The sequence below is a fragment of the Lepidochelys kempii genome, chromosome 17 (assembly GCF_965140285.1).
Source record: "Lepidochelys kempii isolate rLepKem1 chromosome 17, rLepKem1.hap1, whole genome shotgun sequence".
NCBI lineage: Eukaryota > Metazoa > Chordata > Testudines > Cheloniidae > Lepidochelys > Lepidochelys kempii.
In genome coordinates this window covers 9,334,059-9,357,841 of record NC_136396.1, presented here as the reverse complement: position 1 = coordinate 9,357,841, position 23,783 = coordinate 9,334,059, and the positions used below count along the sequence as shown (strand labels likewise).

The window sequence follows — 23,783 nt, the reverse complement described above, 5'->3', positions numbered from 1 at the left end:
TTGTCTCAAATTGTTTTCTCCTAAACATTTAGACTGTGATAGCTAAAATCAACCAGGTCAGGCTGTATTATTGGCTGCTACCAAAATGGCAGTACCATCTGCAACGGGCTGAAGCCTCAAAAAGCATCAATGGCTTCAGAAAGATGAGGGCATGGGGAGATAATGGGACCCTTGATGCAAGAAATGCCATCAAATGGCAGAAGAGGTGAACCATGATTTAACCCATGGCAGCCATAAACTGGAGGGAAGGCAACAGAAAACCACCCTCTATTTTCTCCAACAAGAGCTATCATGGCAGAACAGAGGCATCCTACTTGGCCATGGCTTTCCTTCCAAAAGTGTTGAAAACCGTGGCATCTTGAAATGTACGAAGGTTGACTGGTGAAAAGCTCAATATTTTGCTATCGTGATTTACTGATGTAAAACCTGGAAAACGAATGCTGCAGACAAAATGAAATTTGAAGCCTTTGAGATGTGGTGCTGATGAAGATCCTTACTTGTCTCCTGGTCAGAAAAGAAGATGAATGCTTACGATAGAAATATTGTTGGAGCAAAATGAACTCTGCTCTTAGAAATCAACAGGTGCAAATCTATATACTTTGGTCACATCAGGCTTAGAGCTGGAAATAACTTCAAAAGTTATCATGAAAGGAATGATGGTGGGTCATTGCAGTAGAGGATGACCAGCAAGGGGAAGGATAGATAGTTTGTGCAGATTACTGGGAGACCAGCTGCTGAGTGTACAAAGTTCGTGATGAATTGAGAAATGTTCTGAAAATTCTACTGTCACCAGTATTCAGACATGAATAATGGACTTCATTTACTGGTTAAAATCAGTTAGGAAAAAGTAACGTTTGTTTTTTAGAGCAACTTTAACTCTGCTCCATTTCACAACCAGTAATTTCTGTTCCTGTTTTATCCAGTTAAACCTGAAATATACACAATAAAATATACAATACAACAGAAATAACATTTATTAGAGCTTTAATTTCTTCACTTTCTTGACTTGCAACTTCAGTAAACAGCTTCCACTTCCTTATTCAGCAAATGTGGGTTAACTGTCTCTTGGGATTGAGAGAATTTTTTCTCTGGTTCCCTCCAATGTAAAAAAGTCCTCACAGAGTATAATTGTACTGATTCCACTGATGATTTTCACATCCCATAGTCCCTATTTTTAAGAATTGAACTCTAATTTTCTCTTTTTAGGAAATGCCTTCAAGGAGCTTCAAGAGAGATGTTCTTGTACAAACATGCCCATTTCAGATGGGCATGAACTGTTCTTGTGCTCTTACGGCCCTCTGCAGTCTTCCATTTTTGCCCCACTGTTTCTCCTCACGTGAAGTTTAGGGAAGTATCTTCTTCCCTGTTCACATGGGCTATTGTGTGAAATTTTGCTACCTAAAGCATCAGTCTTTAAGCTTGGCATAAGGATTGTTCTTGTAAGTCAAACATATCTGCTTTTGTCATTCTATGCAAGATCTACAGGCATTCTAAATAATGAAGATGCCCAGAGGGAAGGAAGTATGTGGAGAAAATACGTAGTGTCTTCCTGAGCAGGGGAAGGTGCCTTTGCTTGATTTCTATCAAGATATATCTTATATAGTGCTAAAAAGCATTTCTAAGCTATCCTTAATGTGACACCATTTGATCTTACAAAGTTCCATTGTCAGTTTCTCATCTGCATTTACAAATCAGCGTTTGTTCCTCTGTTTCTAATATGTACAACATAATTCTCTTAATACTTTCGTCTGTATTGCTTTTACAAGCAGTTTAATAAACTCTCTGCCACTTTGAGCAGACAAAATAAATAGCAGTATTAGAAAACGTGTGGGCACTGACGCGTTCTCCAGGCCAAATTTCAGCTTGAGTACCTTCTGCATTTGACTTGGGTGTGGTATTCACTTCCTGTCTGCTGTGTAGTATGGCTGTGTGAGTTATTACAGGTGCTGCATTCCACCCCAGAGGTAGCTGCATTTCAGAGGTGAGTGACACAATTACGATGAGTAATTTTTGTAAGCTCTTTGGGAGCCTTCAGGGTGAAAGATGGAAGAGGTGCTGTTTTCCTTTCGTGAGTGTAGCTGCTGTAACCCATCCTTTCTCCCTTATAAAAGTAGGGTGATTGACTATTTTTCTTACCTCTCTTTATAGCAATCAGATAGGAGTTCCTGTCATTTTCTCTTCCTTTATGGGGTAGGATGCGATGTCTCTGGCGGTGGAGCTAGTCAACTTTCTCTTGACCATGAAGAGATGCGCTGTGCTCCAGGAGCTACTCTCAGGAAAGGGAAAGGCAACTCTTCCATGGTAATTAACATTTTGTATTCTTAATACTTTAAAATAAACTCCATTGCCACCCTCAAAATCAGTTATATTTGTACTACTATATTGAGATTCTTTTCAAGTATTTTAAACATTGTTATGTGGGTGGGGCGAAGGGTATAGGAGAATTTAAACGTAAATGTCTCATGAGCTAGGTGTTGATGTTTGCTCAAGGTCACTATGCTAAGATGGCTAGAGTAAATGCAACATTTTTAAGAGTTTGAAACTAAAATTTTGGTGTCATCTTCATAGAGCCTAAACCATAATCTGTTTACACATTTGTCTGCGTTTATTAAATCTCAGACTCCAGATTTCTAAATCTCCATGCTGTCTGAACATATGCTAAATAAAAAAGCACAAGGCAGGGAAAATCTTCATCCTTGTTTGAATAAAGGGGCTCCTTTTATACGCTAATGTTTTCAGCTCTTCACCTACAACATGAATTAGTTATGGAAAAAGTTGAGCAGAATGTTGTAACTGAATCTGTCATGAGCCAAGATTTCTAACTTGCCTTTTTTAAATGACCTTTGTTTGGTAGTCTGTAACAATGTACATAACTCTTAAAACATTTTAATCTTTGAAGCAGTTTATAAGCATAAATTGGTTTTTCATTCTGCTGAGAGGTAGATAAGTAGTATCCCCATTTTTATTTATGGGGGTAACTTAAGGTAGAAATAGTGACTTCTTCAAGAACACAATGGGTTAGAGATGGGATTAAATACTTGGCTCCCAGTCCTGTGCTGAGGCCACTAGAGTCCACCTAAAGTCTACTGCTGAATGAAGAAAATATAAACATTCTAGTCACACGGCAGATATCAAACTAATGAAATTTTCTGTTTAAGTAAATGTTGATAGTTTTATGCGGGTTTAGGTTTTTTTGCATTATTTTGGTGAAAAACACATTAGTGGAGAAACAAGTTGTTACACACACCTGCATTTGATAATACTTCCATCCTCCCACACTTAAGATATCTTGTCCATTTATAATACCTAGCTCTCATATAAACCTTTTTTCTTCAGTAGATCTCAATGTGCTTTATGTAGGAGGTATGTATCATTCCCATTTTACAGCAGTGAAACTGAGGCACAGAGGATTAAAGCACATGCCCAGGGTCACCAAGCAGACCAGTGGCAGAGCCAGGAATAGAACACAGGTCCTTTGAATCCAGTCCTGTATCCACTGGGCCACACTCTTTGATGGGACAGTCTCATCCTGGGTGCCGTACAAATACACAGTAAAACAGAGCCCTGATCTCAGATGGGGCTGTTGGGTGCTGCTGGAATACAAATAATTTGCAGGAGGAGGAATGGGATAAAGATCTATTTTGAGAAAATTGCCTGTTAAGTAATATTACCAGATATGCAAATGTATTTCCCCCCAAGGAAAGTACAGCAGGATGCAGTGGAACTCCAATATGTCGCCAAGCCCAAACAAAATTAGAGGTTGCCCTGTACATGTTTCTGTGGAGCCCTGACATTGAGGCAGTTCTTGTTGCGATGTCCTGTTTCCGTCATCTCTGTGAGGAAGCAGATATCAGGTGTGGAGTAGATGAAGTCTCGGTACATAATTTTTTGCCAAACTACAACACCTTCATGGAGTTTGCGTCTGTCAGCAATATGATGTCTACAGGTAAGAAGGGAGAGACTAAACAAACTTTTTGTCTACCTGAGTATTATTTATGTTCTTTAAAGTATATTTCAAAATGTTAAAGCTAGTCCTGGTATAAGTGAAATGCTGTAATACTTATCTCTAGTCTGTCTCAATCATGTGATTTCATGGCAGTTTCCATGAATGAAGTTACATGTAGAAAGACTAAAAATTTTCTTTGATACAAAATATTTGAAGATTGCTTCCTCCCTGCAATGCTTATGTAATAGTAAGATCAAGTATTGTAGGGGGACACTGACTGAATTTTTGAACACCTAGACCTGATAGTTTAAGTGAAGGAGAGAGTTTCCCCGAAAACATTTTTTTTATAATACTGGCGTGCTTGTGATTAAGTCTTACAAGTCGTCTGGTTTTTTTTAAGAATATTCATTTTTATTTATGCAAGCTTTCGTTTCTAATAAAGATTTATTTTAAAATAAAAATGGCTGTTAGATTAATTTTATTGTACTGTATACTCCTTGCTTAGGGAGAGCAGCTCTTCAGAAAAGAGTGATGGCATTATTAAGGCGCATTGAACATCCAACTGCAGGCAACACTGAAGTAAGTTCTCTTTATGAAAATGTTTCTTATTGGTAGCTGAAAATATGTTGTGTGGAAAGCAATCAGTAGTGTTGTTGTAGGAAGTAATCTGAGGTAAATATCTGAAATTCTTGATGTGATGTATTTTAGGCATGGGAAGATACACATACAAAGTGGGAACAAGCTACAAAACTAATCCTCAACTATCCAAAGACCAAAATGGAAGATGGCCAGGTATTCTGAAGCTTCCTATCTATTCAGTTATCAGAAGTGCTGACAGAAATCTTGTATTTTCTAGTCATTTAAGTTTACCATATTAATTTATATCTAACTTTAATTTTTTAAACTTTTAATTTAACACTCTTTTTTCAATCAATCCCTCATATGGGTGACTTGAGTTACTTCTGAATTCATTCCATAGCTAATGAGTTGTTCCTGTGCGCTCTGCAGTGATACACTGAGTTGGGCATTACCTCTGCCGTATACTAGTGGGTTCACCCTGTCTGCCCACTTCACTGAGTACACAGTATAGTTGGAAACAGAGTAATCATGATCAGAATCAGTGTTTCTCAAGCTTACGTGAAGTCAAAAATTTTCACGTCTCCCTTACATTTACTATGAAAATAAGAGTTAAAAATGTATCATTGGTACCAATCATAAGCCAGTATAGTCTGTTTTTTTAAGTGATTGACAGAGAATGTGACTTAAGGATACATTTCAGTTTATACTCTCCTACCTACTTGCCTCTGATGTAACGATTTGCAAAATCTCCTGAGAATTGAATAGTTTTTTATTGACATTGTTTTAAATTTATAAATTATTGGATTTCTTTACTGAATGACACTTAAAGTCTGTTTTCTTTAGCTGATAATTGCTTGTAATTCTAGAGAGATCTCATTTTGAACAACTCTTTTCCAGGTTACTGATAGCCTTCACAAGACAATTGTCAGGCGACGAATGTCTCATGTTAGTGGGGGAGGCTCCATAGACTTGTCTGACACAGATTCTCTGCAGGAATGGATCAACATGACTGGGTTCTTGTGTGCTCTTGGAGGAGTGTGTCTCCAGCATCGCAGCAATGCAGGATTAGCAACTTACAGTCCACCCATGGGTCCAATCAATGAGCGTAAAGGCTCCATGATATCTATGGTATCCACCGAGGGAAATGCAGAGACTCCTGTTAGCAAATTCATAGATAGATTACTATCTCTAATGGTCTGTAACCATGAGAAAGTGGGACTTCAGATACGGACTAATATTAAAGATCTGGTGGGTCTGGAATTGAGTCCAGCACTTTATCCAATGCTGTTTAACAAAATGAAGAATACTATCAGCAAATTTTTTGACTCTCAAGGACAGGTAAAATGTTTGGATATGTTTTCATATTTTTATCAGATTGAAAATATCAGCTATCTTACCCTTCACATAGATATTTAAAATTGATACCTACCTCTTTATGTTTGTGTTTTTACACAAAGAGCCAGAGAACTATTTATTACATGATGGAAGGCATCATGATGATGATTGTGTGAATAGACCATACAATTCTTAATTTGCATTTGAGATTCCAGACTATATTAGTCTAGCATGCTTAAATTTATTAACTTTTAACTATCTTCCTACTTAATAGGATTTATATTCTGGGAAAATGCTGTCTTTATTAGATAAACTTTGAGACTTAGCTCTGTTAAGTGTTGGAATTCTTCTGAGTAGGTTAATCAGAACAATACTTGTCCATTAGATTGCTGCCGAGTGCTACAGTAATATGAATATTTTCTAATACTGTATACATTTAATTCATTTATTTTTGGGCATCACTTCTAAGAATTATGACTCGATGTCGTCTTCCTATAGGTTTTGTTAACTGAGACCAACACACAATTTGTAGAGCAGACTATTGCTATAATGAAAAACCTGCTTGATAATCATACTGAAGGGAGCTCAGAACATCTGGGACAAGCTAGTATAGAGACCATGATGCTAAATCTAGTCAGGTAAGAAATCTTGACTGTTTCCCCTCTGCAGAGTAAGTTTTTAGATAATCACGCAGTGTCTCCACCCCCCTTCATGCTCTGCTTGGGTGCAATAGGAAGCTGGTTAATGTTCTGATTCTCAGCCCCCAGACACTGGCAGAAGTTAAAGCTATAGGGGAGTAGCTCTGATTTTTGCCATGATGTAAGGTCCTCCAGTAGACAGTCAAACTATCAGCTCTGCCATTCCCCGTCTCCTCCCTTTCTCTCACTTCCTATCTCCAAAACATTAATGACACGTCTCCCTCTCACTTCATCTGTGGGGTAAGTGGGGACCTGTGTAGGATGGTACAGAGCCATCTCAGTCAGCTTCCCCAGCACAGAGGAAATTCTTCACTCGCTATCTCAAGCTGCTTTAAAAGCCACTGGTCACAGATTGGAAAATCTCACGCAAGGTCTGCAATGACTGGTTATACAAGTGTAATTTTAGACAACCAGAAGAAATTCCTCAAATGTGTCATCCCCCCCGAATGCTTTGAAGTTAATTTATTTAGTGTTTTACTTACTCTGACCTTCACAGATACGTACGTGTGCTCGGAAATTTGGTACATGCAATTCAAATAAAAACTAAACTCTGTCAACTAGTGGAGGTAATGATGGAGAGGCGAGATGACCTTTCATTTTGCCAAGAGATGAAATTTAGGTGAGTACTAAATTAAACAGTAATGCCAATAACGATAATTCATAATAATAATTATAGTGGTTCTATTTGGGGTAGTGTGTTCTTGTGGAGTATAGTGGGCAGGTGGGTGTGGGGGTGACACTTTCTTACTAACATGCAAAACATTTTCTTGTTTCTTTGTATTTAATTTAGGCCTCAATCCTGCATCAGGGTTTGCTACCATGGACCTCTACGCCTGTGCAGAGTCCTCTTGAAGTCTGACAGTAGGGACTCTACATGGGTGCAGGGTTCTATTGGAAGTCAGTGCAGGATCAGAGCCTTAATCAGTACCCTACAGTTACTAAACCGAGTTAATCGTTAAGGTTTGCAGTTTAAATGTGTTTGTAAAATATAAAGTTAATAATTAAAAATACCACCTTGAGCACCACCAACTTCAGACAGTGTATTTTCAGTTTTCTGTACTGTAGTATTTCTTATAGGAACAAAATGGTGGAATATCTGACAGACTGGGTTATGGGCACATCCAACCAAGCAACAGATGAAGATGTAAAATGCCTGACAAGGTAAGAGAGAGGTTGACAGAACACTCTTTCTGAGGCTGTCTCGACACTGCATGCTCGGGGGTGTGATTCCCAGCTCGCACGGCATGGTAGCTGCTGCCGGCCACGCTACCGCAGCTGCGCTACTCTTTTCAGCATGCTAATTCAGAGAGAGATACGAGCTAGGCTTCGCACTTCTAGAGGGCCTCAGGGCTTGTGTAAGTGACCATTTAGTTCATGGCGAAGCTGGGGTGTGAACCTGCCCCTCACAAGCCTTCCATGGACTAACTGTGTGGACACTGCTGACATATTAACAATTAGTTAATGGGCTTTCATCTAGCCCTCTTTCAAGTGGTGGTAGATGAGAGCACATCAACGAACTGCTACCGCGAATCAGCAGGGTCCATGCAGACTAGTGCAGAGTAGAGTCACACTGGGGCTAGATTCACAATCAATTTAGGTGCCTAAGAAAATCACTTGCATTCAAAACCTGCGTGTCAGCCCTTTTCTGTGAATAGGGAGAGAGAGGTGCCTGAGAACGGGATTCACAAAAAACAATACGGGAGGCAGCTCCTTGCCCAAGGAGCTAATTGGAGATGCCAGCCACAGGGGTGTGTACAAAGCTCCACCCCTCTTCCTGGGAGAGGTGCTTTGCGAATCCGAATGCAGCCAGATTCTGGGAGTTAGACGCCTAATGTGGAAGTTATGCACCTAAATCCTTTTGCAGATCCAGCCATAAACATTTTTGTAGAGAAACCCTCATCTGCTAAAGGTGATATGTAAAATGATAAAATGTTTAAACTTCTTTTGACGACTTTAGTATAAAGGCAATACATGTTCGAGGCTTCCTTTGAAAAGAAAACTTCATTGTATTGTTCAAGGGTTTTTGCTTATCAAGACCCAAGTTCAGGTTCTGTTTCTCTTGTTACTTGGTGACTGTACACCTTGAAACAGAACATAGGCTGCATGTCTTACAACCTAAAGGAAAATGCAGAGCTCTGAACTTCAGTTTTGGCAAGTAAGAGGAATTAACTTAACAGTTTGTTTAAACTATTTAACTGTCATTTTTAAGATTAAACCTACATTTTTTTAAACAAATGGTTGAAGATTTAAAAAAAAAAAAATTCAGTTCACCTTTAACATTATGAATGAGAGTAATTTCATTTGGACTTGCCATGAACTGTGACCAAAGCTAATGTCATTCTGAGAACTGCAGAAAGAGTGATCATGCTTATAATATGATCCATAAGTATCTTATAAATTAGACTTAGATTTTTAGTAGGCATAGTAAGGTTTTTAGACTAAGACACTGGCCCTGTTTAATTTAACTCTTTCATTTTTGATTCAGAGATCTAGACCAAGCAAGTATGGAAGCAGTGGTCTCTCTTCTTGCTGGGCTTCCACTACAGCCTGAAGAAGGAGATGGTGTTGAACTGATGGAAGCCAAATCCCAATTATTTCTTAAGTAAATAGTCATTTTCAAACAATTTCAATTCTACTATAATTTAAGGCAGATGCATTATTTTATGTTTATTATGAAGCAAATTATTCTTAATCTTGCAAGGGTTAATTTTATTCAGGGAGTTGCCTCAGTATATCCTCTGAATTTACGAATCTCCCTCCTAGGTTTAAGCAAACACTTCAGTTGGTAAAAGTAAAAATATTTGGAAAGCAGTCATTAAATGTAACTTTGTTTTCTCCAAGCATGTGTATATGCTTATTTCACAGAATTATCTTGTTTCAATTTTAATTTTATGAATGGAAGAATATGCAATCTTTTAGAAAAGCAATCTCATGAAATTCAGTTGCCGGGTCTGAGGAATTCTCCATGCAGGCTTTGTGATACTGCCTTCGCACTCTCAACATACATTCTTTAGAAGCTGTAGATGATGATGATGATGATAATAATAATCACAGTAAAACACAAAAGAAAACAAAAAGAAAAATACCCAGAGCAAGTCTAACTTATATTTCTGGGAGGTGTACAACAGAGCATTCTATTTTATATCCTAGACCATTCTGCTCGAAGACTGACTTTTTTTTAAACAAAGTCTCACTTATCCATATGTACAAATGTTGTTTTTGTTTTAGATATTTCACTCTATTTATGAACCTTCTAAATGACTGTAGTGAAGTTGAAGATGAAAATGCACAAACAGGTGGCAGGAAACGTGGAATGTCTCGAAGACTGGCTTCGTTGCGACACTGCACTGTTCTTGCGATGTCAAACTTACTCAATGCTAATGTGGACAGTGGCCTTATGCACTCAATAGGTAAAGTAGTTAGAATCAACTGTTTATGATTCACATACGAAGGCTTGAGCCTTAATTAAGAAGTACATGACTTTGTGACTCAAGTCTTTATTTTGTTACTATCTTGTTAGGTTTAGGTTATCATAAAGATCTCCAGACAAGAGCTACATTTATGGAAGTCCTCACCAAAATTCTACAGCAGGGTACAGAGTTTGATACGCTAGCAGAAACTGTACTAGCAGATCGGTTTGAGAGATTGGTGGAATTGGTCACTATGATGGGTGACCAAGGAGAGCTACCTATTGCTATGGCATTGGCCAATGTGGTGCCTTGTTCGCAGTGGGTAAGTTGATTCACACATCCAGTTACATGACATTTGTTAACCCCAAGTGCATTTTGTTTCGTAAGGTGTAACCTGCTTAACTCCTTCAAAAAGTCTTACATAAGACTTGGAATTAAATTTACTGCTCTTCCAATTTAACGATAATGTTGAAACAAAAGTTGACTAAAGAAACGAAGAGTTGAGGCTACCCTGTTAGGGCCTGTGTTGTAATACATGACCTTTTTCTCAGAGGGTTCTACAACTGTGATTGGGTCTATTTTGCTGAGAGCTTTAGTCTAAACTAAGGTATTGTGGTATATTTTAAAATTATAGTTGAAATGGTAATTGTTAGCCTGTTATGGTAAAATAGTTTTTTCTTGTCCTTTTAATGTTGCTCGGTGTGGGGACTGTTGGGTATATGTACTGTAATACCAGAGTAGGCCTGTGTTTTGGTAACCTAATGTGCTTTTTCCCTGGTCTGTCTGTCTGGTCTGTTTATACAGTGGGTGAATCAATTAGACTTCCACCTTGGTTCATCATAGGCTCACAAGTGAGATGGTTTTAGGAACATATTAAAGAACCTACCAGAATAACATGATCTGGTGGGGTACTCGAGGAGAGATTTAGAAATAAAATTAGAAGTGGGGGAGTGGGACGAGCACACTTTAAGGTTTACTTGTAAGACTTAATGGGACAATTTGCCTCTCAAGTATTCTAGCTTGTGCTAAATATTTTCTTCTAGTTAGTAGTTTGTCCTGTTTTGAAATATTTGACCACATTAAAATTTGTGTAGCACAGGCTGAAACACTCTAGACCATGTTTCAGCCTGTGCTATACAAATTTTAACATGGTCAAATATTTCAAAACAGGACAAACTACTAACTAGAAGAAAATATTTAGCGCAAGCTAGAATACTTGAGAGGCAAATTGTCACTGACATCTTTTTCTAGCACAGTTTACATTAGACATGTTTGGGGAGGTTTTCACAATCCAGCCTCTTTACTGCTCTGACACACTAACCTCTTTATTTCTGTTCCTTAAGGATGAACTAGCTCGTGTCCTGGTCACCCTCTTTGACTCCCGGCACTTGCTCTACCAGCTGCTTTGGAACATGTTTTCTAAGGAAGTGGAACTGGCAGATTCCATGCAGACTCTGTTCAGGGGAAATAGCTTGGCCAGTAAAATAATGACTTTCTGTTTTAAGGTAAGTTATATGAGCTTCGGTTCCTGTTTATAAAACTCTTTTGAAGAGTGACAGACTAACAGGAAAAAATATATTAACTCAGAAATGTGAAACTGCAGTTGGATTACATTAAACTCTGAGTACTTGAAATAGATAATTGAAAATAAGATAGTTCTGATGACTGGAGAGTGCAAGCTATAATTTGATGGCTGTATTTGTCTACACAGTCACAGACAATTCTTGAAAGTTCATCAAGATGCCATGCAGTTCTTTTTTTTATAAAGACTTACGGTGTCTAATCCTTGGAGACCTTCCATGCCGAGGCCTGATTTGGGATGGGGTGGTGGGGTAAAACTTTTTTGGCGACTTCATGACACACCCTCTTTAGTTCACACTTTAATCTGGAGGCCGCCTTGAAAGTTTCCAGGGAGCCCAGTGTTCATTCTGCAGGGTTCATCTGTTTCAGAGCTACCAGGGTGGAAGTTGAATACCGTAATGGAAAAGTTTGCATAATAGAAGTATTTATAGCAGACTTAGTAGACACATTCAAGTCAATGTTCGTTAAATGCAGGTAGAATATAATTGTTTCCTATTTGATGCAAGTGTTGGACTAGCTAATGCTCTTCTTATCCATCTTCTAATATTTTAGAATCTGTTAGGCAGTCACTGCAGTCTTCAGTCCTAGTCTGAATATTAAAATGTATTTTAAGTTGGTTTAGTTGAAGTCTGCCCAGGCCATCAGATGGGTGATTCTAGAATGCAGATCTAGCTTACTGAAGAGTTGGAAGGCTGCGCCCAGGAGGCTAGTTTCCGATTAAGTGAGCTGTAGCTGACGAAAGCTTATGCTCAAATTTGTTCGTCTCTAAGGTGCCACAAGTACTCCTTTTCTTTTTGCAGAAGGTGTCTTTCTCTCTGTCCTCACAGAGATGGGAAACAAAGTCTGGCCTTTCTTCAAATAAACTGAATTCCAGTTTAAGGCCTTGTTAGGAACTAGGTAAACTGAGATGGGGGCATTGAATTGATGTAGGCTAAGCAGGAGTCCCATCTGTTTTTAAAGAGGCTTACAACATTTGATAACTTCTGCTTTAATTAGTTATTTAGGAGGAATCGTTTATGAAAATAATTGTAGAACTCAGTTATAACTTTGCATTCCAAAAATGATCCTATGAAGTACAAATATTAACTTTATATGATTCTGTCCTATGCCCTAATCTGATCAATTTAAGACCTGTTTATCAAGTCAAAGATGATGCGAAAAAGTTATTTTAACTGGTAGCTGTTTTATCAGCCATCTTATTTAAAAAGCTGTGGAACAGTCTCTGTCCTTAACTTGTTCAAGAAATATTTCCTCCTTCTGTGCATTCAATTCATAAGAAAATAAGCATTTGGTACCCAAATTGCATAGATACTTCTACGAATAAAGCAGTGATGATGAACTTGGTATCTTTTTGGGTAGGTAGGAGTATGCAGTCTTTAAAAAAACGTGTTATAAATGAGAGAGGTAGTGACTTGTATTCACATGTTTCTCTTATTGTACTATTTTGAAAGTTTACTTGCTTTAATTTGATATACTTCAAAAGTTTAATATAGTACTTAATAGCATTTGTGCATAAACTTCTCAGACAGGAAAGTGATAATTCTAAGTACTTTTCACATTTCTTAAGCATATGTTTGCTTGTGTGTGTAGCATTCTGGCTATGAGAACTATATAATCTCAGAGAATATATTTTAAGATTCATTGCTTGTACAAACATAATCAGATGTAGGACAAAATAGAATTAGTGTATAAAGCTTGACATACTCAGTATTTGAAAATATTCTTGTGCTTTGAGTTATGCTGGCCTGGCCACACATTCTGATGTATTTTCTCCATAGGTATATGGTGCTACATATCTGCAGAAGCTCCTGGAACCTTTATTGAGGACTGTGATCACATCCTCTGAATGGCAACATGTCAGCTTTGAGGTGGATCCTACAAGGTTTGAAATGTGAAAAAAATCATCATCATTATTTATAAGCCTGTTTCCCATCCACACTAATTTGACAGAATTGATTTTTTTTCTTTGAGTGCTTGCTCATGTCGACTCCATTCTAGGTGTGTGCGTGCCCCTGTGCGTAGTCGTCAGAGATTTTTGCCCTAGTGGTATCCGTAGGGTTGGCTCTGGCACCCCCTTGAGTGCCGCGCACATGCGTCGGTATATCGGGCACTGCCAGCCCTACGCCCACTCAGTTTCTTCTTACCGCCCATGGTGGTTAGTCGGAGTGCCTTCCCTTGCACAGCAAGGGCTAGCGGTTTCATCTCTTCTACTTTGAGCCTTAGGGCCTTGTAAATAGTTTGTTTATAGAAGTTAGTGTTAAGTAATTGTTAAATGTAGCTAGAAGTTAGTCCCATCGAGGATTTAGCCCCAGGCGGGACATTCCCTGGTCCTTTGGGGTTTAAACCCTGCTCAGACTGCAACAGGCCTATGCCTGTTAGTGACCCCCACAGCAGTTGCCTCAAGTGCTTAGGGGAATCACGTGTGAAGGACAGGAGTTGTATCTGTAACCATTTTCGACCCAGGACTCAGACGGAGCACAACATCCATTTGAGGGCTCCCCTCATGGAAGCTGCCCTCCAACCAGCTTCCGAGCCATCCCAGCTGGACTTCACTGCTAATACCTCTGTCTCAGTGCGTAGCACGCCCCCAGCACTGCTCTCTGTCGCCGTGCCCAGGAAGAAGACCAAGAAACAAGGCTCTCTGGCACCAGGGAAGAAAGGCCATCGGGCAAAGGAGCCAGTTCGGGCCGCCCGCCCACATTGGAGCCACATGGATGTGTCTCCCCAGTCAGGGCCCTTAGTCCCCCAAAGGATCCACTGCCAACTCCAAGGAGCAGTTGGGGACGCAGACTTGTGGCGGGATCGGTGCCTTCCCAGGCTCTCCTGGAGCAGAGAGATCAGAGGCCTCTACCACCGCTGGTGGCACCGCGTGCGCCCCAGGGAGCGGCAAAGGGTCCCTACAAGTGCAGGCTAGTCGCCAAGACCCCCCAGGGGCAGGTGAGCACTGCCTGTCTCCTGAACCGAGGCAATACTCTCCGACTCCATGCCACAGATCTATGGCTTCGCAGTCCAGGCCTTCAGGGGCTCACCCTAAATCACCGGCACCGCGTTCGCAGACTCTGCCCTCTTAACGCAGGTCGCCTGGGGGAGTTACTGGTCTCTGTATTACCAGCACTGTTCACCCTCCCGCTGGTCATCTTCTCGGCGTAGGTCCCCATCACCCGCTCTGCGGGAGTGATCTCCATTGCGGTACCGGTCCCATTCGAAGCGCCGGTTTCCAGTGGCGACGGTCAGATGACAGACGCAGGCATTGATGGCTCCCCCGTGGTCACCGCAAGAGGATTCCTCTGGCACGGAAGGGTAGGTTAGCCCCTTGCCAAGGCATCACCAGCTCGATTGGTCACTGGATGCTGCGTCGAGTTCTACGGTGCCACCTTGGCAGCATGGCCATTGGCCAGTGCCATACCTGAATATGGAACATACGAATCTGGCCTGATGTATGTGACTCTTGCCCATAGCTCTGCAGATCATTTGCTCTAAGCCAGTAAACCAGTTGCTCAGCTACGAAAGTTTTTCTTTTTATATGGCCTACTTTGTCCTGATTACTCCCATATCTCCTCAGAATATATACTAAATGGTTAGATTATTTTGTAGTTGCTTTTTTTTTCTAACTCTGTTCTGCAAGTCTCTCCCTTTTTTTTATTTTACGCTAGCTAAAATAGCTTTCCCAAAAAATAAGCTTCCTTTTCTGTGCTTTTATCCATGTCTTTGACTTTGGGAAGTGATAAAAGGCCACATTTATAAATACCCCTTCTACCTGCATGAAATATACCTATCTATGGCTACCTCAGTAACTGCTTGAACTTTCAATAAAACCATGACCCTGACAAAACCTGTTACGTATGCGGATCTTAAGGCACAAACAATACCTGTCTTGTTGGAGATGTCCTCAACTTTATGATACCATTGCTGGACTTCTCGTCCTCCATGGGTATGTGAGACCCTAAACTGTGTTCATGGCGGTTAAGGGTAGTGATGGATGAGAATTCTATTATCATGATTTTTTTTACAAAGCTGTAAAATGGCCTGATATTTGTAAATTACTTTGTTCAACTCATTCTGCCTCTTAGGTTAAATCTATTGTGCAGATGTCTCTATTGGTAGGTCGTTAGCATTTCAACAAGGTTGCTAGTAACGTTACACTGAAACATGGCTGCTATCAAACATATAAGAGCAACTTGTATGTTTTTTGAATGGTAACATTTTGAAAGATTGTCATATGTATGGGTCTGTTGCAGATTGGAGCATACAGAAAGTCTTGAAGCCAACCAACGGAGTCTCCTGCAGATGACCGAGAAATTCTTCCATGCAATCATTAATTCCTCTTCTGAGTTTCCACCCCAGCTTCGCAGCGTGTGCCATTGTCTGTACCAGGTATGCCCACAGTTAGGGTTTAAATCTTTAAACCCTAAGTTTTGTTGTAGAGATAGCAAAGGTCAGAATTTCTGGTTTAAAACTGTTATTTCATGCCATGGGCCAATAATAAAGTGCTATGACCATTTCTTTCTTAAAACTGTTTTATAGGATTTATGTAATTAATCCTCCAAGCTGAAATTCAGCATACATAATCTTAGCCTAGGGAATGAACTGTGTTTATGGGGCTGGCCTGCCACTTTGAATTCACACCTGAGCACCCTGAGCTAATAAGGGTGAGGTCATCTTGTCTTGCTCTAATACCTCTACTAGGAGACTGAAGGCACAGCATTGGTTAGCTGTGGAGGTAAGAGGGCAGCTGTTATTGCCAGAAGTGTACAGTGTGGAGCCTTTGAGGGTGAGGGCAACAAAGAGGGAAAATCTGGCAAGTGTGGAGGAAGATTAAACAAGTGTTTTGAATTTAATAGCAATATGCACATTTACTTTCTGTACCTGGAGTGACTTCCCCTGTATAAAATCCATTCAACTAATAGATGGTTTGCTCTACATAATAGTATAATTATCCATCCATCGATCTTTAAAAAGATCATAGGTATGTGTTAGCTGCATAAATACAAGAGCTATTAAAAAGCCTGCTTGGTCCCTGAATTTAAATAGTTGTCTTCAGTTCTCTACTTTAAGTACAGTAAGTGCACAAACTGTTATCTTTGAAGTAAATCGTAACTGTTTTTCTGTTTCAGTAAAAAAACGTATAAAAACTATTATCCATGTTAGTTCTGCAGAAATATTATTCATCAGATACGAATGAACAGAACTGTTATTCATCAGATACGAATGAACAGAACTAACGGTTTAAAATGTTCTTCAGCTCACTTTATTGTGAAGCTGGTTAAAATGGAAAATATCATACAAGCTTCACAGATTGAGGGTTTCTTCCTATAACTCTATTTTATACAAATTTTCTATTGATTTTAGTAGAAGCTCTTATTTGACTCCTGTCATTTTAAAATAACTTCTAAATTCCAAGTTGATGTTGCATCAGTAAGTTTAAATTTAGATTGTCTCAATCGGCATATATCCTGAAATGTTAATGGCAATATGTTAGTAGAGAGTTGTCTTAGGACTTACTCTTGAAGCTAGTAAAACTTGCGGACTCAGGAAGTGTTGTGTCTGTGAGCATAGAGAGAGCCAAGCCAATGCAACATTCAGTCTTTATTCCTTTGTCCCACATGTACTGTGCTCTCTCATCGAGCACTTTCTGAAAGATTTCTCTAAGCTCTTATACTTAATCATATAAAAGCATTCTCTATTATGAAGCTATATATTGTAAAAGGAGAGAAAGTTTTAAGTTCCATCTATTGGCAGGTAGGACACTGGTAACCTTAAAATGGGGGTGGTGCAGCATATGTTCTGCACCTAAGAAAAGCCATACAGGGTCAGACCAAAGGTCCATCTTGCCCAGTATCCGGTCTTCCAACAGTGGCCAATGCGATGTGCCCCAGAGGGAATGAACAGTAATTATCAAGTGATCCATCGCCTGATGCTCATTCCCAGCTTCTGGCAGTCCGAGGCTAGGACACCATCCCTGCCCATCCTGGCTAATAGCCATTGATGGACCTATCCTCCATGAATTTATCTAGTTGTTTTTTTGAACGCTGTTACAGTCTTGACCTTCACAACATCCTCTGGCAAAGAGTTCCACAGGTTGACTGTGCATAGTGTGAAGAAATACTTCCTTTTGTTTGTTTTAAAGGTGCTACCTATTAATTTCATTTGGTGACCCTGAGTGGTACCACATCTTGGATCTGAGTGGTATCCAAGTTTAATTTTAAAGGTGGGATGCAAAAAATCCAGGTGCAAGTAAGGAATAAGATGATGCAAAAACAGAGACCCCATCTGCAATTACTTTTGTGTTGAAGCCAATACAGCAAAGAATCAATCCTGTTTGGCAGCATGCATTTCAGTATGGAAAAGAGAAAAAAATACTTTTCCATAGCAAATAATCCTGTCTTAAGTTATGGGTGAACACACTTTCCTGAGCTATTTGTGTGTTATAAAAGAATTACCCATACCGGGGTAGACCAGAACTACTGCATCGCTGTTTTCTACCCACTGACTATTCCTTCTATAAATGTAACTTTTTTGGCTTTTAAGATGAGTACTCTACAAACAATGCATTGTTTTTGGTGCTGATTGAAAATATAGGACTCTTCTTGAATTCCTGAAGATTATTAGATATCCAAAGCAAATTGAGCAGAGATTATTTTATTTTTTAACTTTTTAATCACAGGTCTTCAAGTACAAAATGCCAAATAAGGGGAATAAAGAGAAATACATTGATTTCACAGTCAAGTCATTGAAAGATACCTCTAATCAACTCTCTTTTATGTGGGTCTAGATCTACAAAAATAGCTTGTGCCTGTGATATAAAATAGTCTGATCGTTCATTTTCTCTCCATCTAGGGGTGGTTTTAGGAAGTTGCATCCAGTGGGCTTGAGGGGATGACAGGCAGGTTTCCTTTCAAGATGAAACAAATACTGCTTCATGGATGATGTGCGGGGGTGTTTTTAACATTATCGACTGACAACTTTAGATAAAACCTTGAGTATTGCTTCAGTTACTCGATGTTGTTTCCTCTGGTCTAGGTTCTGTCTCTTTGTCTGAGCTAGTTTCTTATATGCTATTACTTAGCAAAATTTGTTGAGATAGAAATAGGTTTGAAAATATTCTAACAGTTACATTTGTTTGTGTACAGAAGTTTTTTAGTTCAATTCCATGGCTACTGGAACATATACATTGAGATATTGCCAAAGAAAATCCTACAGAGGACTACTAAGATACATTTTTACTTCTCACCTTTTGAAGCATTTATGTACCAACTAGGTTGCTCTTGGAACCAAGTGTCTCATTGGACTTTGCCAAAAAGTACAAATAAGAGTAATTGGAAAAATGAGATTAATTGGAAAAATACAATACTAAAATAAACTAGTCTTCATCTGGCAGTTGAGGAGTACTTGAGGTCTTTGAACAGTCTGCTATCTTCAGCCTGCTGTAAATAAGGCTTGATTTTGAATTTGTTGTGAATAGCCTTTTATTTGCATTTCTTTCCCCATTGTCTCCTACTTTCTCCTCTTTACGCCACATTTGGTTTATCAAAACATTCATTAGCTTATTCCCCTACATTCAAGTACTAGAGAAATTTGAAGATGGTGGCCAAGACTAAAGAAATGAGAATTATGTCTGAATTGTCATTCTTTATTTTGCATTATATAACTCTACTTTTAGAACGCTATGGTTCATATATAACATACAGCCCCCATATATAATAATTTTGGCTGGGAAAGAGTAAAACAGTTCTTTTAAGCAACCTCATAAAAATCCCTAAGGGAATCTGCCATCTCCCAGCATGAAGTGTATTCAGTCTTGCAAATGGGACTAATTTTGCAGTATTTTGGGGGGGCTTATAAATGGATGTGAAGGAAATACTAATCAGAATTGATTCTGAAAATGAATTGCTTTCAGTTAATGCAACAATCTCATTAAAACAGATTTAATTTGGATAGTCAGGACCACACTGAATAGCACTTCGGGTAGTGCGAATAGAATTCATAAGAGGTATTTCCTCGTGTAAATCACCAACACGTAACTAATAGTTAAGCCTCTGGTTATTGCAATGGTTAGTACACATGCTCACTCATTTTCAGGTAACTTATTCCATATGTTGTGCAAGATAGGAAGTCGAGAACAAACTCAGTCAACATACCATTATCAAAGAGCACTGTTTGGTGTGTGTAAAGAGACCTGTGTTTTTTCTTAACATGAGGATGGGATTCTGATTTGCTACAGAAATTTATTCCCTAACGCACAGTGTGTGTGGCAGTATCTATTTCTGAGATTTCTTTTGATTAAATAGAATAGAAATTTCAGCTGATCTTGTCACAACTTTTTTGTTGTGAATTGCCATTATACCAGATTCAGCGGTGTGAAACTAGTTTTATTAGTAGGTGGATTTTGTGCTGAACTGATCATACATGTTAGAACAGTGGTTCTCAACCTATTTACCATTGTGGGCCACGTATGGAGCTCTGTTTTGTGGGCTACATCCACATGAGATATGTATACTACCTGTATGGCCCTGAGGATGTCACATGGGCCGCAGCTGTGTGCTGGTTGGATAGCAAGTGGCCCATGGGTTGAACCACTGTGCTAGAAGGTAAATATGAAGCGGATTGAAGATGAAAACTTTTCTGTAAATTTCCACCATTTTTATTTTGTAGGCTGTTACACAGACTTTATGGTATCTGCCAGAGCCCTGCACGGAACTAGTGTAGAGCCCTGCAGTGGGACTGGGATCCTACAGGACCTACCGCCATAATAGCAGGAAGGAGTGGGAGTCTGTATTGTGGGGTGGGATGGGATCCTGCAGATCCTGCAGGATCAGCTGCTATAATAGGTGGGAATGGGTATTGTGGGGCAGGCTGGGAGCGGGTATTAAAAATAATCCCGTGCAGGGCTCTAGTATCTACCCGAATTCTGACTTGTGGGTGGGGCTTTTTGTTTTTTAAAAGAGTGTCTTGTAAGCTTCCTTGTAACAAAATGCCAAATTTTAGTGTGGCCCCTGTTTCCTCCTTAATGCTATTTTATTGTAATCTGTATTGATGGTTACTGCTGCTTTATTCAAAATAGTTATTTTCGGCTAATGTGGAGGACATGGCTTTTATCCTCACTGGTGAAGTTGCCCTCTGTGCAGAGGGAACAGCACAGAAGGTCTGCGTTCCACTGTCTGACTTAAATCACAGTGTGAGGTGGTGCACAGGCCTTGGGCTGGCCCTTTTGACCAGGGATGCATTTCAAAAATGAACATAGTCTAGTCAAAGCTCTTGAATTTTAAATCTGTAGCAGTTTCTGCAAAGACCTGCTGGTTTTCTCAGTCTTTATTTACAGAAACTTTGTGCCATATTGTGCACCCATGAAAATAATTTAAACCATGATTGTGATCCAATTACGTTAAGATGAGAAAATTATGAATATGAATCATACATTAAACTAAATTTGAAGGACACACAGAGAAACTTGAGAAGATTTAAATCTAAAAATTATTTAAAAAAATGATGTAGACCTTCTAAAAGTTAAACTTTTGAAATATGCTATTTAAAAAATATTTGGGGGTATGGCAAAACATGTTTTGAAAGCTGAATATAATAATTTATGCCTGATATTGTTTATCATAAGCAAATTTAAGCATTTTAACCTAGCCAGAAATAGTAGAAATGATTGAAACCCAACATTTGCTTGCATGGTATTTAGTGCTTTGTGAATAAGATGTAGTAAAATAAGTATGTGGAATAAAAACTCCATCAAACTTTAGTTTATATATTTCATTTTTTGTTATGTTTGTTACATTTTATTGTGTAATTTTATGTACAAGTCAACATTGTTTTTGTTGCTGTATGTAGTTGGTGCTGTGACTTGTTTGTGCTCATCTCTGTTCTGTAGGCAACTTGCCACTCTCTACTGAATAAAGCTACCGTAAAAGAAAAAAAGGAAAACAAAAAATCAGTAAGTTTGGAGAACTTTTTATTAGCCATTTCTTTCAAAGCAAAACAAAAGTCTTTTGCTGTTTGTTCAGAACATCTTCACCTTAGCCTATTTGACCTTCACTATAAAATCATTCTACTAATTCTGGCACAAAAATAGCTTTCATTTCAATTAACACTGGAATTAAGTTTATATTTTAAATATTCTCTGTGTGCCTATTTGAGTCAACAAAAAGGCATTTTTAACCTTACTGCTTGATGTTCAATATTCTGATCTTCTATCCTTGCCACCATTTGCAATTATAAATAAACGTTAAAAGAAAATGACTTCTAGACTTTAGGAAAATCCAGGTCTGCTTTATTTCAACATCTTGGTTTGTAGATGTGTCTTTTCCTGGAAGTGGGAAAACTCAGCTTAACACAAATAGTGCACTGAAAAGTAGTTTCACTTCATTGTCTTGTGAATTGTTTTTTATTTATTTTCCCTTAAGTTTTGCCTTGTGAGTAACAAATAAAATTTAGCATTTGTACTTATACAAATGAGCAAATCTCCTAAGGTAAGCCAGTACTGGGATAAAGAAAATAGATTTTAAATTGACAATTGAGTATTATGCTTTTGCTTTCCTTACAAGAAAATGTGTGTTGATATAGTAATGTAATTGGAAGTTAAGATTTATTGTGTCTTGAGTGATCTCTGCCTACTGTGTGTGAATGCTGTGGAGAATAAGATGCATAAAGGAAAAATGCAAGTTGAGCATTTTGATAATTCTCACCCATTTTTTTTTGCATTAATTGAGCAGAGTGTTAATCATGTTTGTATGCAAAAAGTGCGATCTGCACGGCATTATTCTGGAAAAAGGTAATCAGTGTTTGATGAAATCTTGAGAATTGTGGGTTTGTAAGTGAAGGGAAAAAGTCTTTAATATGTGCTATGTGTTAATGATATGTTTTCCATGGCATTTCAGGTGAACTAGAAGTTACATGACAGTCATTCTGGGTTAAGAACATCTTTAATAGGATTAGATTTTATCCTGAAACTTTTTTAAGGATTTAAATTTAAAAATCTTTTTGAAATAGAGTCTAGGAAGAAAACGGGATTAAATATTCTAAATTTTACTCTTGGAGATTTATTCTTGCAAAAGATGCAGTTTACATTAAACAGTGTCATTTATTTCCTCCTATTTTTGAAAAATAGAACAGTACTCTTTGTACTGAATCTGTATAGGATTGTCTTTAAACTTTACATTGCAAGGCTAAAGGCACATTTGAAACTTTTCAGAGGAAAGGTTGACCTTTCTTAATTTTATCTGATGGAGAATTATTCTGGTCCTAACATTTTTTTCTTTTCTTTTTTTCTTTTAAACTACTACAACATTGCCATTGAGAAATTATTGTTAAAAATCTGTTCTCTTTTTGATCCGTGAAAAAATGCTTTCTCCTGCTGGCTCTTTTGGCAGTATTTATCTAATCTAAATTATTCGGAGCCACACTGATAGATTTTCAATGATGTATGCATTGCTACACTGCTAATAAATAATTTTCAATGATGTATGCATTGCTACACTGCTAATAAATACTTGATGTCTGAAGCAAAGTATTTATAGGAACATGAATTACTGAGATTTGAGACTATTAAAATTTAAGCTGTTGAAAATATTGTAAAATTTCATACTTTAAGACTTTTTGGTCAATAGCGGTTAATAGAAATCAAATTTTGTTGCTGTTTACTGATAAAGTAGTCTGGTTTTGATCGAAGTTTAAACTTTAATACAGAACTCGTGATGTTTTAATGGATTGTAGTACTAAAAAAATTCTATGTGACTTACTGACTTTTTTGAAAGCACTGCCTTTGAAAACAATATTCATTTATTTTGACATAGTGTACATTTATTCTATCCTTGTTCTTGGTGGGGGTTCTTCAAGTTTTAAGGTTCTTGGTACTTGTGATATTTGTAAAAGTAGTTGTGGTTCGATAACTAAAAGCTATTTTAAACAGGGTAAGTAGTCTGTTTAAATATAAATTAAAATGGGAACTATTACTCAAATATTTAAAATAAACTATAATCTGTTAAGTTTTCATGCGTTATTCATCATGCTTCTTCATCAGCAAAATTTACATGTTGAAGAATTCTAGGTTCTTTTACCCTTTGAAAATGAATTCTGAGGCCTGGAGAGCATGTACACCTGTTACTTGTAATGATGCAGGTTCACTACCACCCCTGGGAATCCTAAACCTTGATACCCACCTTTCTCATTCATTAGACACTTCTATTGACATTTAAAGTTCTTATAGGCAGAGGTGTCCCTGAGCTATTGCTTGCT

General features: G+C 38.4%; 1 protein-coding gene across 9 annotated transcripts in view; it reads left to right on the top strand.

The window, feature by feature from the left end:
* Positions 1-23,783, top strand: part of NF1 (neurofibromin 1) — a 170,621-nt gene that overhangs the window by 49,600 nt on the left and 97,238 nt on the right. For 6 of the 9 annotated variants that reach the window (XR_012155355.2, XM_073315123.2, XM_073315119.2 and 3 more), the window contains 15 exons: positions 2,149-2,301; positions 3,700-3,946; positions 4,452-4,525; positions 4,655-4,738; positions 5,423-5,863; positions 6,359-6,498; positions 7,055-7,177; positions 7,636-7,719; positions 9,044-9,160; positions 9,787-9,968; positions 10,079-10,290; positions 11,312-11,473; positions 13,328-13,440; positions 15,788-15,923; positions 21,421-21,483. Coding sequence is in view for 8 of the 9 variants with exons in the window: in XM_073315123.2 (XP_073171224.1) it covers positions 2,149-2,301; positions 3,700-3,946; positions 4,452-4,525; positions 4,655-4,738; positions 5,423-5,863; positions 6,359-6,498; positions 7,055-7,177; positions 7,636-7,719; positions 9,044-9,160; positions 9,787-9,968; positions 10,079-10,290; positions 11,312-11,473; positions 13,328-13,440; positions 15,788-15,923; positions 21,421-21,483 (2,331 nt within the window). In the remaining variant the exon portion in view is untranslated. The remainder of the gene's footprint in view (positions 1-2,148; positions 2,302-3,699; positions 3,947-4,451; positions 4,526-4,654; positions 4,739-5,422; positions 5,864-6,358; positions 6,499-7,054; positions 7,178-7,635; positions 7,720-9,043; positions 9,161-9,786; positions 9,969-10,078; positions 10,291-11,311; positions 11,474-13,327; positions 13,441-15,787; positions 15,924-21,420; positions 21,484-23,783) is intronic. The other 3 variants (XM_073315120.2, XM_073315122.2, XM_073315121.2) reach the window with 3 other exon arrangements.